This window comes from Pelophylax lessonae, assembly GCF_965119305.1.
Source record: "Pelophylax lessonae genome assembly, chromosome: 8".
Classification (NCBI taxonomy): domain Eukaryota; kingdom Metazoa; phylum Chordata; class Amphibia; order Anura; family Ranidae; genus Pelophylax; species Pelophylax lessonae.
Window position 1 is genome coordinate 174,178,374 of NC_138775.1, and position 24,579 is coordinate 174,202,952.

Sequence of the window (24,579 nt, forward strand, 5' to 3'; positions counted from 1 at the left end):
GCATGCGAACTGGGCTAGCACCTGACTAGTATGTATGGGAATTAACTAGAGACTCACTCACCTGGAGCGGCTTTTTTTGTTTCATATTCTCACTATGCATTTGAAACAAAAATGTATTTATAGCCAAAATTATTTTGGTTTTAAATACAGAATACATTTTTGTTTTGTTTTGTTTTTTTATTTTTTTCTGTTGCCTAACCAAACAATCATGTTTCACAAGTAAAAAACGCCAAGGATGTCAATCACTGTCTGAATATCTTTATTGGTGCTAGGTGAAGTGGTAACAATTACAGCTTAGCATTCACATGAATGGCAATAAATGGATCTGCAGCTGAGCCGCTGATTGTGAAACGGGCAGAGCCATTGCTGCTCACGGTGATCTGTACACCAGTACAGCGGGTGCCTTCTTTCTGTCCAGAGATTACATCACAGTATGTGCCAGCAGGAAGTCCAGTGTTCAGAGTAACATCCATGTTCCTGCAAGAATAAGGCAATGATTAAATGATATAAGGAATGGGTAACTCTCAGGTATTGTCACCCACTAGGTTTTTGTTTATCTCCTTAGTGAGATCTCACTGCCATAGGTCCTTGGTGTTTTCAGTTTCCCTTTGTTTCACTTTGGAATTTTGCAAGTTATCACTGAATTCCCATACTGGTTAGTAGTTCTCTACTTCCATCTAAATTTTATTTAAAAAATCCAAGAAGTAGAATGCTTTTGCCTCCTATTGGCCATGGAATTTATACATATATAGGAACTCAAGAGTAGAGATTTCTCTAACTGGTCCCATAGAGATACGAGATAAAATGTAGGTAGTTTACCTCTCCAGTGTCCACCAAAATATAACCTCAAGATTATGAATAATAATGATAAAATCTGAAGGCAGACATAGTTGTTTGCAAATAGATCTGCTATTTGACTGTTTTCTAGCAATAGATCAACTTGAACCTGTAGTTTATGTTTGCACTCAAGAGAAATTAAACAGCACACAAGCCTGTTATTATCCATTAGGACACCATTGTAGCCAATGCTACAATGGTGGCAAGGGGCAAGGCAGAGCTCTGAAGATAAAACAAAGTCGGTCCCTGCTGAACCGGCTGAATTTCAATCCATCTATGCAGGGCTGTCTTTAACACAGGGCAAAAGGGGCAGCTGCCCCGGGTCTAGTCATTGTTGTGGGGCCCAAAGCAGCTGCCCCTTGAGCCCCCAAATAGTTGATAAGTGGATTCAAGAGGACCAAAGCAAATTTTTCCCCAGGGTCCAATCAAGAATAAAGACGGCCCTGCATCTATGACCAGCTTTACTGCCTACCTGCAGTAAGTCAGCCCAAAATAGTGATGCGCCTCTAGAAATGTGTGGGGGTGGCAAGCACCCACAGTACATGGAGGTTTTGAAACTTTTCCAGCTTAGAACCAGGCTAAGGATACTAAACCTGCTTCAGGTACTTGCTGGCACAGCTGTGTGCCTGCATGTCATTTCTATCAGCATTTTTCAGTATTCTCAAAGTGACTCTCAAAACTATGTTTGATGACGCTTAAGAAGTTTAAATTGTTTTCTTGGGTCTTCAAAACGACTCATTGGATAACTGCTGTTTGAAACCAATATTAAAATCACTTACCAGGTCTCATTATTAAAAACAATGAATCCCCTATTGCCACGGCCAAAAGCAATTTGATTTCCTGCATTGTCCCACCAGTTAGTAAATGCTTGGCCATCAACTGTGTTACGGAAGATTACCATGTTCCTAAAAGCAAAAGAAAAAAATGTATAAAAAAAAAGGTCCTATACATAGAAATATACTTCATGGATAAATCTCTCGGAAATAAAGGTGTATATATCATAATAACCTGTCAGATGCTGATTATTTTCCAATTTATATGTTAATTTACATTTATAATCTGGTAGCTTGGAGTTCTGAATGTAAACTAAATGTAATGCTGGGGACACAGGGCTAAGGCTGACCATAGATGGTTCGAATCTCGTCTGTTTCAGCTAGAACCGACCAAGATTCGAACCATGTGTGAGCAGGTTTAATGTACCAAGTTGATAGATCGATAAACTTGGGTACAACCAGCTTGCTGGATTCACTTGCAATTATCGCTAGCAGCTGCTATAGCTGCTAGCAGTAATCAATGTCTTCTCCCAGCAGGGGGGGTGGCTTCAGGGTTAACAATGTTAATTGAATTAGTACGATAAAAAAATACAAAAACTTTATGCTGGTTTTCTCTTTTTTCTTCTCAGGTTTTCAGGTGCATGGCTCCTTCCCGCCACCTCACATCCTGGTTACTGATAAGTTGTCACAGAAAATAGCTATTGCCAGAAGGTTCTCACTGTTTTAATCCTGGGCAGTTAAAATTGTATTAGAAGCTGAAATCAAATTTAAATTAAGCAAACAATGGGGGTGAAGTGTTTTCCTTTATAGGTTCCAATATCTGTGGTCTGTTTCAACAGTTTAAATCTTCAATCAAGCTGTCATCTCCCCTCCTTCCCTTTGCCACAGCTCCAGCTTTATTGGGCTATTGCTGCCCGACAGGTGTGGGTGGACATTGTTTATGGTGGTACCTGGTGATTGGTACAATTACTTGGTGCTCGAGTCCTGAAAGACTGAGCAGGTGGTTTGGGTAAAGTTTTAATGGAGGTATTGGTTTGTGTATTTAATGTTACAGGTCTAGTATAAAAAAAGGTAAAGGTATTCTGTTTTAAACCCAAATAACGGGGCTGCTGTCACAATTTTTCACATTTTAGTTTCCTGGCTTTCTCATTTATCATAAGTGATCAGATGGTTACAGTGTAGGTGGAATCAGGGTGCTTGTTTGTGGGGTTGTATGATCCTACAGTGAATGGCTAAAATATATCACCACATTGACTTTAAAGGAGAAGTATGGCCAAAGCTTTTTTTGGCCATACTTCTCCTGTGGGTCACAGGATTTCCCTTAGTTCTGCACTCAAAAACTCACACTCACTCACACTAAAGTCTGCTGTCGGCTGATGTCACAGAGCCAATCCAGGCTCTTCAGGGATCTGAACAATAATGTCGGGATCTGCCCAGATGCCTGAAAAGCAGCTGGCTCAGCCTCTCAGCATGCCGCTGAAAGCCTGAGCCAGCCATTCCCACCCCCTCCACAGCCCAGCACTTCAGTGAGCGCTGGAGGGGCAGAGCACAGGGCTAATGACTAACAGTCTTTCATCACTCACTTCTAGGTGTAGAACCCACGAACAATAGCTGCCCCTTTAGACCGGTTGATGCTGCAGCCATCCAGGTGAGTATGTATGTTTGATTTTTTACATGTCATTCTTCTCTTTTAACTCACTTAATCTGGCGCCATCTGTGCTCACAGACCCAATCATTGCCACAAGTTGTGTCAGCATTAATAGTAACTGCCTTTGTTGATCCATCAGAGTTGCTTGGAGGTCCAATCCAGTCATTGACATCCTGGAGAGTAAAAATAACCAGTCAGGTATAGTATATAGTTGTCTCTATTTTCTGTTTCACACTAGTTAAGAACAAAAAATGATAGGATAGTTTGAAGCAGGGAAAAAAGGACCACAATAATTTGTGTTTTTGAAAATGTTCATTACCTTTCCGTTGACAAAGTTTCTTGTCCAACGAAAACTGGACATAACACGTGTGACACCATAGGGGTGTGCCAACATAAAGGCAACACCAATTTTGTACAGGCTGTAAAAATTAGAAATAAAAGAGGTTTGTGCATATGAAACAATGTTTTAATCACTTTCATATATGTGTTTACAGTAAATCCTTACCGGGATTACCAGAAGGTAAGGATGGAAGCACCTCCAGCACCGTGTCCTCTCTGGTTATCATGGTTGTCAACAAACACCAGAGCTCTGTTGGAAGGCATGAAACCCCATCCTTCACCCCAGTTCCTATAGGGCAAAATAGTGATAGGTAAATTCTTTTATACAGTTAATGTTCACCACACAAGAACCTTTTACTGCACTTTACTGAGTGGAATATCATATTAGGGACAATTTTAGAAATGAGCCAATTAACCTACCAGGGTGTCTTTGAAGTGTGAGAGGAAACCCAAACAAGCACAGTGAGAACATGCAAACTGCATGCATATAATGTCCTGACCTGGACACAAACTGGGGACTTCAATGCTTCAAGGCAGGAGTGCTAACCACTAGGCTGTTGTGCAGCCCATGAAGATGTGTCTGTACTCACTTCAGGTATGCCATCTTTTCTCCGTTCCATTTGCGAACCACATTGCCAAGCTTGGCTCCATATTTGAACTCAGTCACACGGCCAGTTCCATAGTATTCACTAGCTGAAATTGCTTCCCCACCCAGATCAATAACCTATCAGAAACACAAAAACATAACATATGTCATGTTAAAGATCACGTTGTTTCCATATTCATGTCATGTCAGGTCAAAATAAAAATAAAAGACCAAAAATTCTGTTAGTGTTAGAAAAAGTAGACGGTTTAAAGTAGATATTTTTTGAAGATATTAAATGAAGTGTCACACTCTATATCTAGGTGATATTGTTGGGCTTAAAGCGTATGTAAATGCTAACAATGAAACTTTCCTACTTGCCACTTTTCAGTCTGTAATTATACCACTCAAACCAGTTTGTTATATCTGTTCAGCTGTCCTGTGACTTGTGCCTGTGTTATTTTAAAGATATGATTGAGCCCTCCCAGTTGTTATATTGGGCTACAGAATGATCAGTCTTTATGTTGTGGAGATCAGGGAGTAGGTGGGTCTGAGTAGCTTAGAAAAAGAAAACTGAGCATGGCTGACATCACTCAGTCCTCGAAATTACTATGTGTTGTCAGCTCACAATAGGAATTAGGAGCGATCATGTTAAACATGCATTGATGTTTGCCTGGCTTTAACCACTTGCCGACTGTATAATGTAGTTATACTGCGGCAAAGTGGCGTGGCTGCACTGGATCATGTACCTAGTACGTGATCCGACACTTCTGAGTCTGATGCGCACATGCGCGCTGCCGCCAACCTGCTCCTGCTGTGATTAGACACAGCGAGAGCTACTCTGCGGGTACCACGGACGCAATGTTTGCCGTCAATAGCCGATCATTAGGCAGAGAGCCAGAACGGGGATCTGCCTATGTAAACAAGGCAGATCACTGTTCTGTTAGTACAGAAAGCATGGATCCTGTGTTCCTGTAAAGCAGGAACATGGATCCATGCCTTCTCCTAGTAAAAACACCTCCCACACAGTGCACAAACACTGGCTAGGCACACAGTTAACCATTTGATCGCTCCTGATGTTTAACCACTTCCCAGCCAGTGTAACTGCTGGCTCACTATGATCCTCAAATCCTATGATTGGGAAACCGATCCTCAGAGTCCAAATACAGGGGAGAATAAAAATGCTCCAATGGTGCAGTACCGTTAAAAAATTATATTTTTATTGCCAAATCGAATAAAACACAAGTAAAATAAACAACACGTCCGCTCTGGGTGATTGCCTGGGAATGAGGAACGGCGATTTACCTGCGGCTTTGTAAAGCCACAAGCTCGGAAGGTCTTGTTGCCGTATGGCAGTCAGGACCCACCAAACCCGGTGAGTTTGCACCCCTTACTTAAGAAGTTGCCGTTTTTGCCAGCAATCTCAACTATTGGAGTCATATAAATAAGAACATTTCTGCACAAGAACACTTTATTTGGACTTTCACTGCACGGACTTTTGTTTACCTTACTTATAGTGTTGCACTTATTCATTTGTTATCACTTCAGCTAATCTTAGTGTTGCACTTTTACTTGGTATTATCCCGGTTTGCACACTTATGTAATTTAATTAAATTCTTATACCCATTTTTTATTTAAGTTATTGCACATATATTTTGATATCACATTGCCCTTTTTGTGGTACACATAACTAATTTAATAATTTTTTTCGTTTGCACATTTATTGAGCTAATTTGTTCATTTAGCATTTGCACTTTATTACACCTGCCATCACCTTTAAGGAATAGAAATATTCCCTTACAGAATTACTCACTATACAGGTGTGTGAACAAGAAATTGCTCACCCTTGGTTACTAAAATCAGCAAGCGCTATATTAACCCCTTAGGGGGTATACTCTCTGTCTAATTTTAAAACTATAGCAGCTGCTTTTTAACGTTTATCACTTTTACACTAGAATTAACATTAAAATTAATCTATTTATTTATTATCACCTTATATCCTATACCTTCCAGAGGCGCGAGGATATATATCTCATAGTATATATCTCATTCCTATTTTTTTATTCTGCTAGAATATATTTCCCATTCTATTTAAATGAAGAAGAATTAAATTATTCAAAATTTGAAGATATGTGTGTCTGTGACAAATATTAACAAGCGAATACACCAAGGGGTCTATTTATAAAACATTCGCTGCACGAATGTCCGAAACATTTGTGCAATCTGAACGAAACTCCACCGTATTTTTTCTAATAGATTCATTCCTGTGCCATCAGCTCCAACTAATGGCTAAAATGCAATGTAGTTTTCTGAAATTCCTCAATGAGAAAATATACACTAGATAGAGTTGATGATACAGCAATTAATCTTTTAGAAAAAGTAAGGGAACATTTCGTTCAGCTTTTACAAATGCTTCTGTCATATGGCCAACAAATGTTTTATAAAATGACCCCCAAGTATAAGCTCTTTTTTGTTATATGTTAATTGAAAAGTGGGCAGTTATATTTGTTAATTGATAATAATGAATAACATCCTTGTTATTGTAATTACATGTGTTAATGGTCTCTTAAACAATTTTAGCACTTTGTTCTCCTTGAATCCTGATATAATCATAATTTATACACAAACATCAGTTCTCTCATCATTCTCACCTGTACAAATTATTCACAATGTAGTAAAAATAATAAAAAAAAAAAACACCTAAGCCATTACCCTAAGGAGCATATATCATTATATTGTTAAACAACAGATAAATTCATACCTCCTGGAAGATTAAAGGACGGCTGCCACTTGGGAACCACTGAGTGTTCAGGTTGTTCAATCTGCTGATAATGTTAGAAATGTCTCCAGGCCACATATGTTTGGAAGCATCCAGTCTGAAGCCAGCTACACCAATGCTGATAAGGTTATTAAGGAAGGCAGCAATTTTTCCACGGACATATTCCTTCTCCAGTGCCAAGTCCAACAGGCCCACAAGTCTGCAGTTTCTTACCTGTAGTAGTGGTATACATGACATAATAAATAAACAATAATTGACATCAAATCAATAACAAAAATGATATATATATATATATATATATATATATATATATATATATATATATATATCTCGTACAGGATACCAGGGATGGGTCTTGGCGGGGATGTATGTGTCTCATTTGTTCGGGATGACATATTACTGGATGAAGTTCTCAGGGATTCTCACCTATTCAGGGTGAGGAGTTCCAGGGTATTATAGTAGAAGGGAAAGACTGATTTGCAGTTTCCCCAGGATTATTAGGTCCTTGAATAGGACCTGGTATGTTGAGGCTTGGAGAGATTTTGGGTTGGAAAGAGCCTCCAACCCTGACTACAGGTACTGAATCCCTGAAAGGGTAAACCCACCTGTGCGAGAGGGCTGCAAAGGGCAGGAAGTGTTCAGCAGGTGTCCATAAGGTGTGGTATGGAACAGGACAAAGTTGTGAGAGGGCTGTTGATTGGCCGATATGCTTTCTGTGCTTTGTGACCTTTCTGAAACCGTGGAGTAACCAGGGACTCTAAACCCTGCTTTGGGACAATTGTATGCTGGTGGTGAGCCAAAGTTTTGTTTTGTATATGAGAAGTTTCTGAACTGTTTTGTTTGTTTTATGAGGAAGAAAGCTGGTTTTGTTTGCCTTTTGGAAAATAAACTCTGTCTTGTTTTTACCAAAACGGACAGCTATTCATCCGGACCCCCAACATATAACAGTATACTGTATGTACATATGTTATCAAGTCTGCAAAAAACATGTAAATAAAACATTTGTCACTGTATCACAGCTCATATACTGTAGTTTAAACAGTGATCGGTTAATTATTATTGGCATAGGGCATATCTAGAGCAACAAATATCTTCTCTCAATGGGGTGCAGTCATATAAGAGATGTTGTGGTTAGATTTTTATTGAGCTTTTACAAATCTCCTTAAACCATTTCTACAAAGTTTTTCCGATGCCTGCCAGGTTGCCGCTGGTGCTGGATAAAGAACATATTTATATACTAAAAACCAACTGCTGTGACTTGAGCATCCTTAGCGACATTGGATAAGCAAGCAGCTGAAAAAAAATGTATTCAGTTCAAAATGCTGCTAAGAGTGAATAGCTTTCTTACCAAGCAACAAATTGTTGGAATCTCTGACATTTACTAAGCCATTCTCCTACAGAAATTCAAAGATTTCAAGGTGTGGAAATGTGTTTTAAAATGCAAAATAAAGCAGCTTATAGCCTTTACAATATCAGGGAAAACAAAACATTGTACCTGATTGACATCTCCATAGTTCTGGATTTCTCCATTATTAGTATAACACTTGCCATCATTGAAATCAAGGGAAGAATAAGGTACTCCAGAGAATTCTTTGGTTCCAGCATTGAAATAGCTTCCACAAGTTGAATGTGTTCCCGCACCACCACCTGATCCACACATGTGGTTAATGACGGCGTCAACATAGATATAAACCTAAATTGTAACACATGTCCAGTTATTATCCTGATATATCTTATTTTTTTAAAAATAGGTATTTTTCAATATTAAATATGAAGGTATTTGAATAAAGAGGAATGTGCCAAACTTGAAATATTGTATCTTATATAAGATTATTTCTTATAAATGAAAGTAAAACTATAGGCATTTTTTTTTTTCATTTTGGATAGAGCAAGGGAAGGTTATAACCTGTCGTTTTTTTTTTTTTTTTTTTGCCATCTGTGTTCCATTGTGGAGATTTCTCTTGACTTCCTGTCCCATAGCCAAACAGGAAGTGAGAGGAAATCTTGGCAAATTAAGAAAATTACTTGGAGACCCCAGGTAGATATAGACCCAAGGAAATAGAGGGGAAGCTTCCCCCTCTATTACTTTTCTGAGGACGATCCAAAATTAGGAAAAATAGAAAGGGTGATTCTCCCTAAGGGGGTAAAGAATGGCAAAAAAACACAGGTGTTCTAATCCCTCTCCACTCCATCTAAAACAAAAAAAAATAAAAAAAAAGTTTTGCCTTTAGTTATACTGTAAGTTGAACATCACAATACATATGACTTATTACTCCACTTTAAGAGGGAGTTAGAAGACTGGTGCTCAACTAGTAATTTACCATCTCTTGTTCCCCTGCCGTCTTGTTAGAGGTCTCAATATTTATACGGTAGCTCTTTGTTAAGCCTGCTGCCACTAATAATGCATTTTGATTTTAGATTTCACGTAATCATATAATGTAGCACAAAAACAAAGGTGTTGAAGCTTGGCATCATTATGAACATGTGCCGAGAGCAGTACGATCAATATACACAGCACTGTATGGGGCTGGTTATATTATACCAAGCCATTCAAATAATAATCTGGCCAAGTAGAATTTACAACATTACTACCAAAGTCACCCTAGGGTCAATTTGACCAGAACACTGTGATTTGGGACTGTGAGGAAAAAACCTAAATTGGGAAATCATACAAACTACATTATATGCATGTAAGCATCAATGAGAGTCAAACAGAGGACCCTAAAGCTGGAACATAGATAGGATAAATAAAGTAATTCACATATAAAAATTTCTAAGTGCATACCTCCTAACCTTCTGAGATGCAAAATATAGACACCCCGCATCAAAAATGATTTAGGCGAAGGACACACTGTTACCACTCTCCCATTATATGGAGAATTAAAGTGGTTGTAAGGTAAAATGTAAAAGGGTATAAAACCTTTCATAGTGTGCCCACCCAGCGCCCCCTTAAACACTTAGCTGAGTCCGATCTCAATCCAGCGCTCTTTTAATGCAACTTAGTGGCACAGAGTGAAAGACGGATCAAAGTCGCACTCAAAGTTGCATAGAAGTTACGTTTCAAAGATGCACTAAAAATTGTGCGATTGTGAAGTCGGGTAAGTGTGAATGGAGCCTTAGAGAGCTGTGGGTTAGGAAGGATGCATTTCCTTCAAGCCGAAAAATGAGTATTTTGCTGTCCACTAAAGCAAACTTTGAAGATAGAGGGATCGAAAAGAGTTCTTAAGAAAAAGAATACACTTAAAAGACAAGTCATATAAAGCTATGCATGCATGTAAACGACTATTGCTATACTGGCATTCATACAGTAAAAACATTACAGTATAAAATGTGTGTATAATACATTGAAGGAAATGATAAGAGTCGTACCCCAACGTTGTTACATCTGGTCACCATGTCTCTGAACTGGGCCTCAGAACCGGATCTGGAGCAGAGTTTGTAGCTGACTGGCTGGTATCTCTCATACCAGGGTCTCCAGGGATTGCTAACAATGATATTCTCGTTTGGTGGGGAGATCTGAAGTAAAAAAGTTATTACAGTCAGTAAATGTGATGCCTTTAGAATTTTAATATTAAACAAACAATGCATCCATGTACCCCTTTTTTTTTCTAAATTCTATTGAGACAAGCATGGCTTTCTGAGCCTTAGTATTAAGCTCAGAGAGGCATGCTGACCGATATCCATGTGTAGAGCTGCAAGAACTGGAAGGAGAGAGCCAAAGGAGCTGACTGGTACAACTTGATTGCGGAGGGAGAGAGGTGAGACGTATCGATGCTCCTCCGCCACTCTGCTACCTGACCAAGTTCTTCCTGTGTTAGTGCCTGCATGCTGCAAACCCAAGGAGCTGAGCACCTGTCCTTCACTCCAGGATCTGTAGAAATCCCTGTTGTACTGATCACAGTCTCTCTCCTTCCAGTCACAGTGCTTGTAGCTCTGCCAGTTATCGCCTTAAGCCTGCTAATCGCATCTTGGCACTCAGAATGGCATATCAGCTAATTAACTTCTGTGCCTGACAGCTCCCTCACTGCTATTACCAGCCTGCCCTACACCAACATTGTGACCAGCAGAGGACATTTCTTCACTACTGCTTCTAATAATTATGAGTATGCACACTTTTTCATGAGCAGTTCTTCCTATTATTCCTAGGGACAGGTGTTTGTTTTCTATATGTTTAAGTACTTAAGGACCTTCCTTGTCCAGCGATGTTCACATAAGGGTGCTGGTTCAATCAAAAATATTTTTTTACTATACAACATTAAACTTTGGTTTGGCCCTCCACAACAGTCCCGGTTTTTCATGCAGCCCCTTGGAAAAATGAATTGCCCACCCCTGCTTTATAGGCTTGAACAAAGCTGCTTGAAGACTTCTGAAAGCACTACATAAGCTTTGCAAAAGGTTGCTGCATACACTACTCCTGCACAAGCGTATGCTCATTTGAACAAGGACTTAGAAACTTTTGAAGCTATAGAAGCCAATTAGGATACACTGACCTGTACACTACCAAATACAATGGGAGCGAAGTATCTCTCACATCCTTCAGAAATATTTGCAATGATGTCACTCCTGCGCACATGCATGGGAGTCGAGGCCAAGGAACAGTGCTCTGAAGTACATGTTTAGGAGATATTAATTTTACCTACAGGTAAGCGTATTTATTATAAGCTTACTTTTAGGTAAAAATCACAAAGCCGACTTTACTACCACTTTAATGATGGGGCTGAGGTTTTTCCATGGCTGTAAAACTTGTGAAACAGTGATTAAAGAATACTTTTGTATGTACAAGGACTGTGGTATATGTGTGCCAAGCATACAGGTTGTATTTACCTATGCCCCATTAAGCCCCTCCCATTGTTAATGTTAATGCAATTCGGCCAAACCCACTATTCAGCAGTCAGCACTGTCTTATGTGCTGCCATATTCCCGTCCTCTTGCTGCCCAAGGATGCCCCAGGTCTTTCAAAATCCTAGAAATGCCCTTTGGAGGTGCTAATTAGACTTTCTATACCCCAGAACAGTGCTTTCTATGAAGTTGTGGAAATTTTCCAGCGTTACAAGCTAAGTACTCACTGTGGGTAAGATCATACATGCAGCTGAGTCACACCCAGAGCTCTATGATTGCATATTGCCTAGCTGTAATAGCTCTTACAAAAAGAATGGTAGGATGTTTACAAGTAGGTAGTGCATAATTGGGAGTCTCTGCCAAAAGGCAATAGAACATAAGACTATGTTTTATTCTTTTTGTTTAAAAATTTTTACTAAAATTCATTAAAATCATGATAGGATAGGCATAATTTATGACATAATATATGTATATGCAGTGCCACTCCTGAAGGAGCCGCTTAGTAAATTTGGGTTCTCTGTTGCTCCTTGACTCCAAAAACAGCCTTAGCCCCTCTGACACACCTGGCTGAATGCAAATCACTGCAAACACATATAAGTACACAAGTGGAAAATCCTTTTATCCTGGCTGAGGATTATTACCAGTAAATAGACTCACTTCCGGTTTAAAATAAACATACTTATTATATTGGCAAAAGCTTAGTACAAACAGTAGAACATAAATGTACACATAGCAGATTAAGTTGAACATAACCTGCTAAGTAAAGTAGTAGCTATGCTAGAATTACTAAATTCGACTTTCTATTCCACTAACTGCCCACCCCTGCTTTATAGGCTTGAAAAATGCTGCTTGAAGATTTCTGAAAACTCTACATAAGCTTTGAAAAGCTTACTGTACAAACTACTCCTGTACCAGTGTATGCTCATTTGAACAAGGACTTAGCCATAGAAGCCAATCAGGATCCACTTACCTGTACACCACCAAATCCATTGGGAGCCAAGTATCTCTCACATTCTGCAGCAATATCTACCCAGCGCCATTCAAACAAGTGGACCATAGAAGTCCTGCCAGCCCGAAAATTTGTATTGTATTGGGCGCAGCTAAGCCCCACAAATGCAAAAAGCAGTAGGAACTTCATCTTGGACTCTACGGTAGCTAGGCTTCTCTTTTTTTCAATTTAAATACTGGAGTTATCTTCAAAACCTGACGTAGCGTGAACACGTCAATACACTCCCAGATGTGGCAGGTGAGTGCATACAAAAATTTCTCACTGTTATATAAAATTCTCTAATGTTTAAAAGTGTTGTTATCTTAAACATGCTTACTTATTATAGATGTTTTTTGTACCAATAAATCATGCACTCTACATTTTAGGAACAAGGATGCACTTATATAATGGGCTGTCTGGGTTCATGCATTAGATATGTTGCTGCCATTCCCTCCCCTTGGTGCACAAATTCTATTAAGTGATATATTTTATTATGGGCCATTTTACTTTATTGTCAGGAAGAGGCATTTCTGAGCACTGGCTAAGCTGTAAGAACCCTTTTCAAAAATGTTCTCCTGTTTTTATCACTGTGGGGAGTGTAGCAATAAACTCAGTTGTACAGGTCCCTCTCAAAAAATTAACATATTGTGATAAAGTTCATTATTTTCTGTAATGTACTGATAAACATTAGACTTTCATATATTTTAGATTCATTACACACAACTGAAGTAGTGCAAGCCTTTTATTGTTTTAATATTGATGATTTTGGCATACAGCTCATGAAAACCCAAAATTCCTATCTCAAAAAATTAGCATATTTCATCCGACCAATAAAAAAAAAGTGTTTTTAATACAAAAAAAGTCATCCTTCAAATAATTATGTTCAGTTATGCACTCAATACTTGGTCGGGAATCCTTTTGCAGAAATTACTGCTTCAATGCGGCGTGGCATGGAGGCAATCAGCCTGTGGCACTGCTGAGGTGTTATGGAGGCCCAGGATGCTTCGATAGCGGCCTTGAGCTCATCCAGAGTGTTGGGTCTTGCGTCTCTCAACTTTCTCTTCACAACATCCCACAGATTCTCTATGGGGTTCAGGTCAGGAGAGTTGGCAGGCCAATTGAGCACAGTAATACCATGGTCAGTAAACCATTTACTAGTGGTTTTGGCACTGTGAGCAGGTGCCAGGTCGTGCTGAAAAATGAAATCTTCATCTCCATAAAGCTTTTCAGCAGATGGAAGCATGAAGTGCTCCAAAATCTCCTGATAGCTAGCTGCATTGACCCTGCCCTTGATAAAACACAGTGGACCAACACCAGCAGCTGACATGGCACCCCAGACCATCACTGACTGTGGGTACTTGACACTGGACTTCAGGCATTTTGGCATTTCCCTCTCCCCAGTCTTCCTCCAGACTCTGGCACCTTGATTTCCGAATGACATGCAAAATTTGCTTTCATCCGAAAAAAGTACTTTGGACCACTGAGCAACAGTCCAGTGCTGCTTCTCTGTAGCCCAGGTCTAGGGCTTCTGCCGCTGTTTGTGGTTCAAAAGTGGCTTGACCTGGGGAATGCGGCACCTGTAGCCCATTTCCTGCACACGCCTGTACACGGTGGCTCTAGATGTTTCTACTCCAGACTCAGTCCACTGCTTCCGCAGGTCCCCCCAAGGTCTGGAATCGGTCCTTCTCCACAATCTTCCTCAGGGTCCGGTCACCTCTTCTCGTTGTGCAGCGTTTTCTGCCACACTTTTTCCTTCCCACAGACTTCCCACTGAGGTGCCTTGATACAGCACTCTGGGAACAGCCTAGTCGTTCAGAAATGTATTTCTGTGTCTTACCCTCTTGCTTGAGAGTGTCAATGATGGCCTTCTGGACAGCAGTCAGGTCGGCAGTCTTACCCATGATTGCGGTTTTGAGTAATGAACCAGGCTGGGAGTTTTTAAAAGCCTCAGGAATCTTTTGCAGGCGTTTAGAGTTGATTAGTTGATTCAGATGATTAGGTTAATAGCTCGTTTAGAGAACCTTTTCATGATATGCTAATTTTTTGAGATAGGAATTTTGGGTTTTCATGAGCTGTATGCCAAAATCATCAATATTAAAACAATAAAAGGCTTGCACTACTTCAGTTGTGTGTAATGAATCTAAAATATATGAAAGTCTAATGTTTATCAGTACATTACAGAAAATAATGAACTTTATCACAATATGCTAATTTTTTGAGAGGGACCTGTACATGGTGACAAAAAGTTGAGGCGTTTACCTTAAAGACATTGCCGGAAGGATTTAGATGATACTTTATATACCAATGTTTTCCAAACTCTATTGGAATTCCCATTAAAAGCCTTTTAAATGCTAAGCATGGTAGGCGAACATTATGGGCATTGCTAGCCTCGTTTCTCTTGCTTGGTGCCCCAAATTCTGATGTCGTAAGCGCCTGAATTTTTCACAGGTTTTCGCACTGCAGTGCCACTTGCACTGCTGCCACCAGCTTGCTCCACCTCTAAAAACCTCACATACCATTGCAGTTTATAGCCAAGGAGGCTTCCCCCTAAGCTCCTTCTTGGCTTTGATGTGCAGTGTCACATAATACAGGCAAGGGGAGGACTTATGCTGAGGTTTGTCCATGCCTGTTAGACTCTCGCTTGTGGAACAGTGATTAAAGCATACTTTTTGTATATACAAGGACTGTGGCATACATGTGCCAAACATAGAGGTTTTATTTACCCATGACCCATTAAGCCCCTCCCACTGTTCTTGAAAATTTGGCCAAACACTGCACTGTCTTATTTGCTGCCATATTTCTTTCCACTTTCTGTCCAAGAATGCCCCAGGTCTATTACAATCCTAGAAACGCCCTTTGGTTTGCGCAAATGTTATCCCATCTACAAACTAGGGGAAAGATTTATATTATTTTATTTTTATTTTTTTACTACGGGTCGGACACCTAACCGACATTTGTAACACTTTTGGGGGACCAGTGACATTACTACAGTAATCATTGCTAAAAATATGCCTTGTTACTGTAATGACACTGGCAGGGAAGGGGTTAACATCAGGGGCAATCAAAGGGTTAAATGTGTCCCTAAGGGATGCTTTCTAACTGTGTGGGGGTGGGCTTGCTGAATGAGCACAGAGACCTGTGTTCCTAAATAAGAGGAACACAGGATCCCTGTGTTCATTAATGACAGAACAGCGGTCTGCCGTGATTGCTGCTCTGTCTCCCCTGTAGCCATTCGGTGCGTGCACGCGCCCCCACTAGCAGTCCAGTGAAATGACGTACAGTTACGCCGTTTCGCGGGACAGAGCCGACTTGCCGCAGTATATATACTGCTAGCGGTCGGCAAGTGGTTAATATACACATGGCTCCCCAAATCATCACTGACTGTGGAAACTTCACACTGGACCTCATGCAACTTGGATTATGTGCCACTCTTTCACTCTTCCTGCAGACTGTGGGACCTTGATATCCAAATGAAATCTACAATTTTCCACAGTCCATAAAGATTTGGGGAGCAGTGTAATCGGCTGGTGTTGGTCCACTGTGTTTTATGAAGTCAAGTCAGCGCAGCCCTCTACCAAGAAATTCTACAGCACTTCATACTTTCCTCTGCTGACCAGCTTTATGGAGAAGCTGATTTCATTTTCCATCAGGACCTGGCACCTGCCAACACTGTCAAAAGCACAGTTTCATGTTCATGGTATCACTGTGTTTGATTGGCCAGCAAACTCCCCTGACCTAAACCCCATAAAGAACCTGTGGGGTATTGTCAAGAGGAAGATGAGAGACACCAGACCCAACAATGCAGACGAGCTGAAGGCCACTATCAAAGCAATCTGGGTTTCCATAACACCTCAGCAGTGCAACAGGCTGATCGCCTCCATGCCACTCCATGTTGATGCAGTAATTCATGCAAAAGGAGCCCCGGCCAAGTATTGGGTGCCTACTATACTGTACATGGCCATAATTTTTAGTATGCCAACATTTCTGTATTAAAAATCTTTTTTTTTATTGGTATTATGTAATATTCTAATTTTGTGAGATACTGAATTTTGTATTTTCACTAGCTGTAAGCCATCATTGTCAAAATGTAAAGAAAGAAATGCTTGAAATATATAACTCTGTGTGTATCACATCTATATAAAATATGAATTTCACTTTTTAAACTGAGTTACTGAAATAAATGAACTTTTTGATGATATTCTAATTTTATGAGATGCACCTGTATATTGTGAGTCCCGGTTTTGTCTAATCAAAGTTTAGAACATACAGTGAACATAGAGGTCCTTTGTGGTTGGATTCTGAAGCAAAGATAGGCTGCTAACCTGTTTAGATATATAGTATTTCTTGTATACTGTAAGAGTTAAATGTGGCCTTCTTGATTTTTGTCACTATGGGGTTATTTACTAAAACTGGAGAGTGCAAAAACCTGGTGCAGCTGTGCATAGAATCCAATCAGCTTCCAGTTTTGTTTGTGAAAGCGTAATCGAACAAGCTGAAGTTAGAAGCTCATTGGCTACCATGCAAAGCTGCTTCGGATTTTGTACTCTCCAGTTTTAGTAAATCAACCCCTGTATGACATCGTTAATAAACCTTATAGGATTCTCCTCTATGGGGACTCTGCTGGGTTAGTCCACTACCCAATGGTTAGGTGAAAGGAGCAGAACTGACTAAGGCACACGGTGACAAAATTTGCATCACATTGCGCTTTGGAATGGAGCACACCTTGACCCGGCCCATATTGGGCTATCTTTGTCCCACCTAAATGGAAGCGTGGGGGCACACGAAAAAGAGAGGGGAGGTTGACAGCAGCCAAGAGGTGCCCTCTGTATGGAGCTATCAGTGGCGGCCATGTTCCTGGACTCCTGACACAAAGGTAACAGGTGGACTATGTTAGTTCCGGTCTCTCTCTTAGTGGCAATTTTGCTTCAGTTTTTTTTTTTCCCCTATGAACAGTGCCTTTCTTCAAAAAGGAAATAAAAAGTATTGCAGCTCTGGACCAGTGATATCTTTAGGGATGTGCTGGATTTCTATTAAGTGAAACATCAGGTGACAGATGTCTTGTGCACAACCTGCTAATCCCACCTGCAAGTACGAAGGGATGTATTCAATACTCGGGCTAAAATGTTACCCTAAATTTAGGATCTTATTTTTAAGTCATACCAAAATATTGATATATTGAGTTACAACTGATGTATGGCTTCTTAGAACAGCTTGAAAAATGCTGACATATGTAAACTGGGTCCTGAATAAGTGGCTATAGCCACCAAATGCATAGACCTGATTTACCCCAAATGAAAGTTATGTTTACGACAATGTATAGACATGTTATGTGGATTTATTGGTTTTGAAGGATAATCACATGGACATCATTTTTGTACATTTTTATCTGAAATAATAAAAAGTTTTTTTTTCTTCTAAGTAAAAACAGTCTGATCCACAAATTGCAAATGTACCAATAAAATTGTTCAATCTTTAAACAAAATTGTTTCTTTGATGTGTTAGGTATTAGGAGACTCTCAGAGTAATTTTGATGATGTAACTAAAGGACAAAACCAAAAAATGTGGTGTTCTTATGTGACTGCAGTAGGGGCCCCAACGACAGCATTGGGAACCCATTCTCCCCCAATACAGCCAAGAGGGACATTGATTAGGTAGACTCTATAACTATAGTCAATGGATTCCAGATTGCAGATGTCAGTACCCTCTGAAAGTACAGAGTAAATGTTCCCTGAACTGTTGGGAGTTTACATCGGTGCTACCCATAGCAGTACGGCTGTCCCCTTTGTGTCTCGATACAGACATAATACAATTGTGTGGCAGTGTTCAAACTAGGCTCAAGGTATAAGTCAAGGTCTTTGGTACCAACAAATTCAGGCAGCTGGAGTAGAGTGTCTATGGCTCCCCACTAAGCAGTTGATATCAACGCACAGTACCTCATTAACTCATTCTGCTGTAATTTAAAGAACATCCAACAGCAGAAATAATGAGGTATCTGCTGATGCTTGGTCTGATCCAGTATTATCAGCAGAACAAGTCCTAAGAGTCAGTGCAATTTTGTTGCAATAGGGAGAACATAAGAATAGAGGGTAGGGTCCTGTGCCCTGTATTGTACTCCAGGAAGCCTTAGGTAAACTCTCACAGAGTGTATCACATCCAGACAGTGGCGAGAAATTTCCTTAGGATGTTTTGGAACAGAGAAGCGAGGAGGCGCGCTGTGAGCCGGACGTGCGGGGGAGGCGCTGAGAGAAGGACCAGAAGCTGGAAGCTGTGTGTGTGGCAGCGTGTGCAGCATGTGTAGCGCTGTGAGTGTGGGTGAGTGATTAGGAGCTGCGGGTGGGGGGGGAGACGTGCGGGGGACCACCTGTGACCACCGAACGGCGGAGGCGTCGGAGGACGGCCAGGGGGGCTGAAGGACTGGGAGTGATCTGGTGACCCGGAACAGCAGCACGAGATTAGGTGACCGATCAGCTGTTTGGCAGCTGGTGGGGGGAACCAGAGGGGAATAGCTAGGGACTGTAGGCAGCTGTCTGTGCTCTGCGACTGACTGCTCTGCGACCGACTGCTCTGCGACCGACTACTCTGCGACTAACTGCTCTGTGACTGACCGGGCTCTGCGACTGACCGGGCTCGGCGACTGACCGGGCTGTGCAACTGAGTGTTGTGCGACTGTGCTCTACGAGTGCGACTGACCAGGCTGTGCGACTGATCTAGCTGTGCGACTGTGAGTATTGTGCGCGACTGACCGGGCTGTGCGACTGTGAGTGTTGTGCGACTGACCGGTCTGTGCGACTGTGTGTGCTGTGCGACAGTGAGTGTTGTGCGACCGAGAGTGTTGTGCGACTGAGCGTGTTGTGCGTCTGATCGGGCTGTGCGACGGAGTGTTGTACGACTGAGAGTGTTGTGCGACAGAGTGTTGTGCATCTGACCGGGCTGTGCGACTGAGAGTGTTGTGCGACTGAGAGTGTTGTGCGTCTGACCGGGCTGTGCGTCTGACCGGACTGTGCGACTGAGAGTGTTGTGTGACTGAGAGTGTTGTGCGTCTGACCGGGCTGTGCGGCTGAGAGTGTTGTGCGACTGAGAGTGTTGTGCGACTGTGAGTGTTGTGCGACTGTGAGTGCTGTGCGACTGTGAGCATTGGGCAGCTGTGAGTGTTGTGCGACTGACCAGGCTGTGCGATTGTGAGTGTTGTGCGACTGAGTGTCAAGTGAGTGTAGCAGAGTACCAGAGGGTGAGAATGTAGAGTTAGGAAGCTAGGAAACAGCCACACAGGACAGAAAAATTCCCATTAGATTAGATTAGTAGGTAAAATGCCCGGCAGGTGTGGAGATTCGACTCGGTGTACATCTTGTGATATGTATGCGTTCCTAGATCATGCGATCGAGGACGAATAAAAATGCACAAAATGTAAGCACATTGCTTCCCTGGAAGCTCAGGTCCTTAATCTAGGGAGGCAGCTGGCAACACTGAGCCGAATGTCCATACCGAAGGAGAGCTGGGATCGTACCCGTCAGGCGCAGGCAGGGGCCTGCACAGAGGTGGGCGGAGTATTGGAGGTGCAGGCATCAGAGTAGAGGGGTGACAGTTAGGAGGAGTAGAAGGGGACAAGGCAAGGAGGCCGGTGATGGGCTGGAGCACCCCAATAGATACGCCCCATTGCGTGATGTTGGGAAAACCAGTCAGGGACCAGCATTGCTGGAGTAGAGCGACGCCCCTAGCTGCCAGGGGAAGAACTCCTCCAGTGAGGCCGGGAGAAAGGTAAAGGAAAGACAGGTGCTGGTGGGAGGGGACTCAATCATTAGAAGGACAGAGAGGGCAATCTGTCTCAAAGACCGTGAGCGCCGAACAGTCTGTTGTTTACCAGGCGCTCGGGTTCGGCACATCGTGGATCGGGTGGACAGATTACTGGGTGGGGCTGGGGAAGACCCAGCTGTCATGGTACACGTGGGTACCAATGACATAGGCAGATGAAGATGGAGAGTCCTAAATGATTTCAGGGACTTAGGAGCTAAGTTGAGGACTAGGAAATACTACCTGTACCTCAAGCCACACCAGAGAGGCAGCGGGAGATTAGGGAAGTTAACAAGTGGCTGAGGAGCTGGTGTAGTAAGGAGGGTTTCGGGTTCCTGGAGAACTGGGCCGACTTCTCAGTCGGCCACCGGCTCATTGGTAGGGAGGGATTGCACCTGAATGGGGAGGGTGCAGCCATACTGGGTGAGAGGATGGCCACAAAGTTAAAGAGGCTTTTAAACTAGGTGATGGGGGGAGGGTACAGATGTAGAATTAGCCAGTGGAAAGCAAGATTCAGAGGGCAGAAAAGGGGGCATTAGCGGTAGGGTGTTCGGAGCTCCTAAACCCAGGGTGGGTATGGGGAAAAATCAAGAGAGCAGCCTAAAAACATCAAATGAGGATATATGTAACCGGCCAAAATTACGAGGCTTGTATACCAATGTCAGAAGCCTGGCTAACAAGATGGGAGAGCTGGAGCTACTGATGTTTGAGGAGGACATAGATTTTGTGGGGATAACAAAGACTTGGTTTGACAGCTCTTATGACTGGATGGCGACCATTCAGGGGTATTCCCTTTATCGCAGAGATAGAGAAGGTAAAAAAGGGGGAGGGGTATGTCTGTATATTAAGAACAGTGTACAGGTAAATATGAGGGATGATAATAATAATGTAGCTATGGACGAGGCAGAATCCCTATGGGTAGAACTTCAAAGGGAAGGCACTGTGGGGAAGGTAATATTGGGCGTATGCTATAGGCCCCCCAACCAGAGGGAGGAGGGGGAGGCAGACCTTCTTTTACAGATAGGATTGGCAGCAAGGATGGGAAATGTCATTATAATGGGGGACTTTAATTATCCAGATATAGACTGGGCAGAAGGAACCGCGCATTCAGCCAAGGCTCAGCAGTTCCTAAATGTTTTGCAGGACAATTTCATAGTTACATAGTTACATAGTTACATAGTAGATGAGGTTGAATAAAGACAATAGTCCATCCAGTTCAACCTGTGTGGGTGTGTGTGGCTGTAATCATCTCACATAGCCCTTAATGTCCCGATCCTTGAGATGTAAGTCTAATAGTCTTTTGAAAGCCACCATACTACCCGCAGAAACCACCTCTTGTGGTAGAGAATTCCACAATCTTGTAGCCCTAACAGTAAAGAACCCCCCTCATTGCCTGAGGTTAAAACGCTTCTCCTCTAATCGCATTGTATGCCCTCTTGTCCTCATGCAATCCCTTCGAATGAACAGCTTTTTTTCTAAGCTGAGATCCCCATTGAGATATTTATAAATTGCTATCATGTCCCCCCCTCAGGCGTCTCTTCTCCAGGGAGAATAAATCGAGCGATTGCAGCCGCTCTTCATAGTTAAGGTCCTCCAATCTCCTAATCAGTTTAGTTGCCCTTCTCTGGACTCTCTCCAGCTCCAACACATCCCTCCTGAGGACTGGCGACCAGAACTGGACTGAATACTCCAGATGCGGTCGGACCAGAGTTTTATAAAGTGGAAGGATTATAGTCTTATCTCTGGAATACATCCTGTTCTTTATGCATGCTAATATTCTGCTGGCTTTGGCAGCTGCCGCTTGACATTGCATGCTGTTGCCTAATCTATCATCAACCAAGACTCCCAGATCCTTCTCCATTTTTCATTCCCCCAAGGGTTCCCCTCCTAACGTGTATTGTGTTTTTAGTCCCCAAGTGCAAAACCTTACACTTCTCCACATTAAAAATGGATTTTTGTAAGATCTTACTGTAAAATCCTTTTCTCTTAAGCTCATTGACAGACGTAGTCCTCCTTGATTAATATCAACTCGGGTTATACTGCCCTCTACAGGAGTAGGACTAGACAGGAAAGAAAACGTTCTGGCCACACCTTAGGGGCAGTCCCAGAGGGTATATCCTCTCCCTCTCTGCTACAGCAAATCAGTTATGTCACAAAGCAGTGTTTAGAGAATTTTACCCAACCCAACTCAAAAACAGAGGGGCGGGTACTACGTCTGTCAATGAGCTTAAGAGAAAAGGATTTTACGGTAAGATCTTACAAAAATCCATTTTCTCTGTCGCTCATTGACAGACGTAGTCCTCCTTGATTAATATCAACTCGGGACGTCCCAAAGCAGTGCCACAAATGAGGGGTGGGAAAATGGAAATCAAAATCCAATCTAGAAGGCCCAACCAGTGCCAACTAGAAGTTTTAAAGGCTCATCAATCAAACGATGAGACTCAACTGAAATTCCAACGGAAAAAACCCTCGAGGTAGACCACCGGTCTCCTCAAATTGCGGCCTGCAAATCCTTGCGGCCAAAAGAGGCATCTGACGATGCTATCACGTCAACTTTATAAAATTTTGTAAAGGTATGCACCGACGACCAGGTAGCCGCCTTGCAAACCTGGACCACTGACGCCTGATGGCGGTAGGCCCAGGAAGTACTGAGCGATCGAGTGGAGTGCGCCTTAACAGGGAACGGAGGATTCCGACCCTTAATAGAATAAGCCTGTACCACTGTCTGTCTAATCCATTTGGAGATAGTCGCGGCAGATGCAGGCAACCCCTTTCTGGGGCCATCCGTGATCACAAAAAGTGAATCCGTTTTACGGAACGATTCCGTAGTCTTCAGGTATACCCTGATAGCCCGAACTACATCCAAGGAATGCAACGCACATTCCCGAGGATGATTGGACTTCGGACACAAGGAAGGTAGCACAATATCTTCATTCAGATGAAAATCTGAAACCACCTTAGGAAGAAAGGATGGCTTCGGATGAAGAACTACCTTATCCCTATGAACCACTAGATATGGGGAATGGCATGATAATGCCGCCAGTTCTGACACCCTGCGTGCAGAAGTGATAGCCACCAAGAAGGCCACCTTCTGGGATAATGTAAGCAAGGGAATCTCCTTGATATTTTCAAAGGAAGGTTTCTGCAGAACCGACAAAACCAAATTAAGATCCCAGGGCGGTAAGGGCGCGCGCACTGGCGGAGCCAAGTGCCGCACCCCCTGGATGAAATTGCGCACCAAGGAATGGGTAGCCAGAGGCTTCTGAAAGAAGATTGCTAACGCTGAAACCTGACCCTTGATAGTGCTCAAGGATAGTTTCTGCTCAACCCCCTTTTGCAGAAAAGCCAAAATTCGGGTCACCAAATAGGTACGTGGGGGAAATCCCAAAGATTCACACCACGCAATATAAGTCTTCCATGTGCGATAATAGACTTTGCTGGAAGTCGCTTTCCTTGCTTTGATTAGAGTAGGAATAACTGAAGCTGACAACCCTCTGTCCTTCAGTACCTGGGTCTCAATGGCCAGGCCATTAAAACCAGCGACTGTAAAGCACGATGGAAGATCGGTCCTTGAGACCGCCGATCCTCCCTGAGAGGAAGTCTCCAAGGAGCGTCCGCGACTAGCCTGTCCAAGTCGGCGTATCTGGCTTGACGAGGCCAGCCCGGAATTTCCAGGATAACTGGAAAAATCTCAGCAGCAACTTGAGAGGGGGGAAGACATATGGTGGCTGATACTGCCCCTACGGGCCGTTCAGCGCGTCTGCTGCATCCGCTAGAGGATCGCGGGCGCGCGTTGCCAACCTCCGCGCCTTCCTGTTGAGTCGATATGCCAACAGATCCACCTCCGGGATGCTCTAATGAAGACACAGATGGTGAAATCCTTGGTGATCGACCTAAGTCATCACCATGATATTGTCTGACTGGATCCGAACCGGCCTGCCCTAGAGCTGCTTGGTCCAGGCAATCCGACAAAGTCTGATCGTTCTCGGTTCCCACACATTTATC

General features: G+C 42.5%; 1 protein-coding gene across 1 annotated transcript; it reads right to left on the reverse strand.

Moving 5' to 3' along the window:
- Positions 1 to 249: 249 nt before the first annotated feature.
- On the reverse strand, positions 250 to 12,936 carry LOC309561490 (pancreatic alpha-amylase-like; the record flags this gene model as incomplete). The annotated part of the gene is made up of 10 exons (XM_082265437.1): positions 250 to 477; positions 1,617 to 1,742; positions 3,310 to 3,431; positions 3,578 to 3,677; positions 3,764 to 3,886; positions 4,188 to 4,321; positions 6,942 to 7,172; positions 8,455 to 8,652; positions 10,329 to 10,475; positions 12,769 to 12,936. 6 exons carry the CDS (start codon positions 12,934 to 12,936, stop codon positions 3,769 to 3,771), a joined length of 996 nt encoding a protein of 331 aa, XP_082121563.1. The 3' UTR covers positions 250 to 477; positions 1,617 to 1,742; positions 3,310 to 3,431; positions 3,578 to 3,677; positions 3,764 to 3,768.
- Positions 12,937 to 24,579: the final 11,643 nt, after the last annotated feature.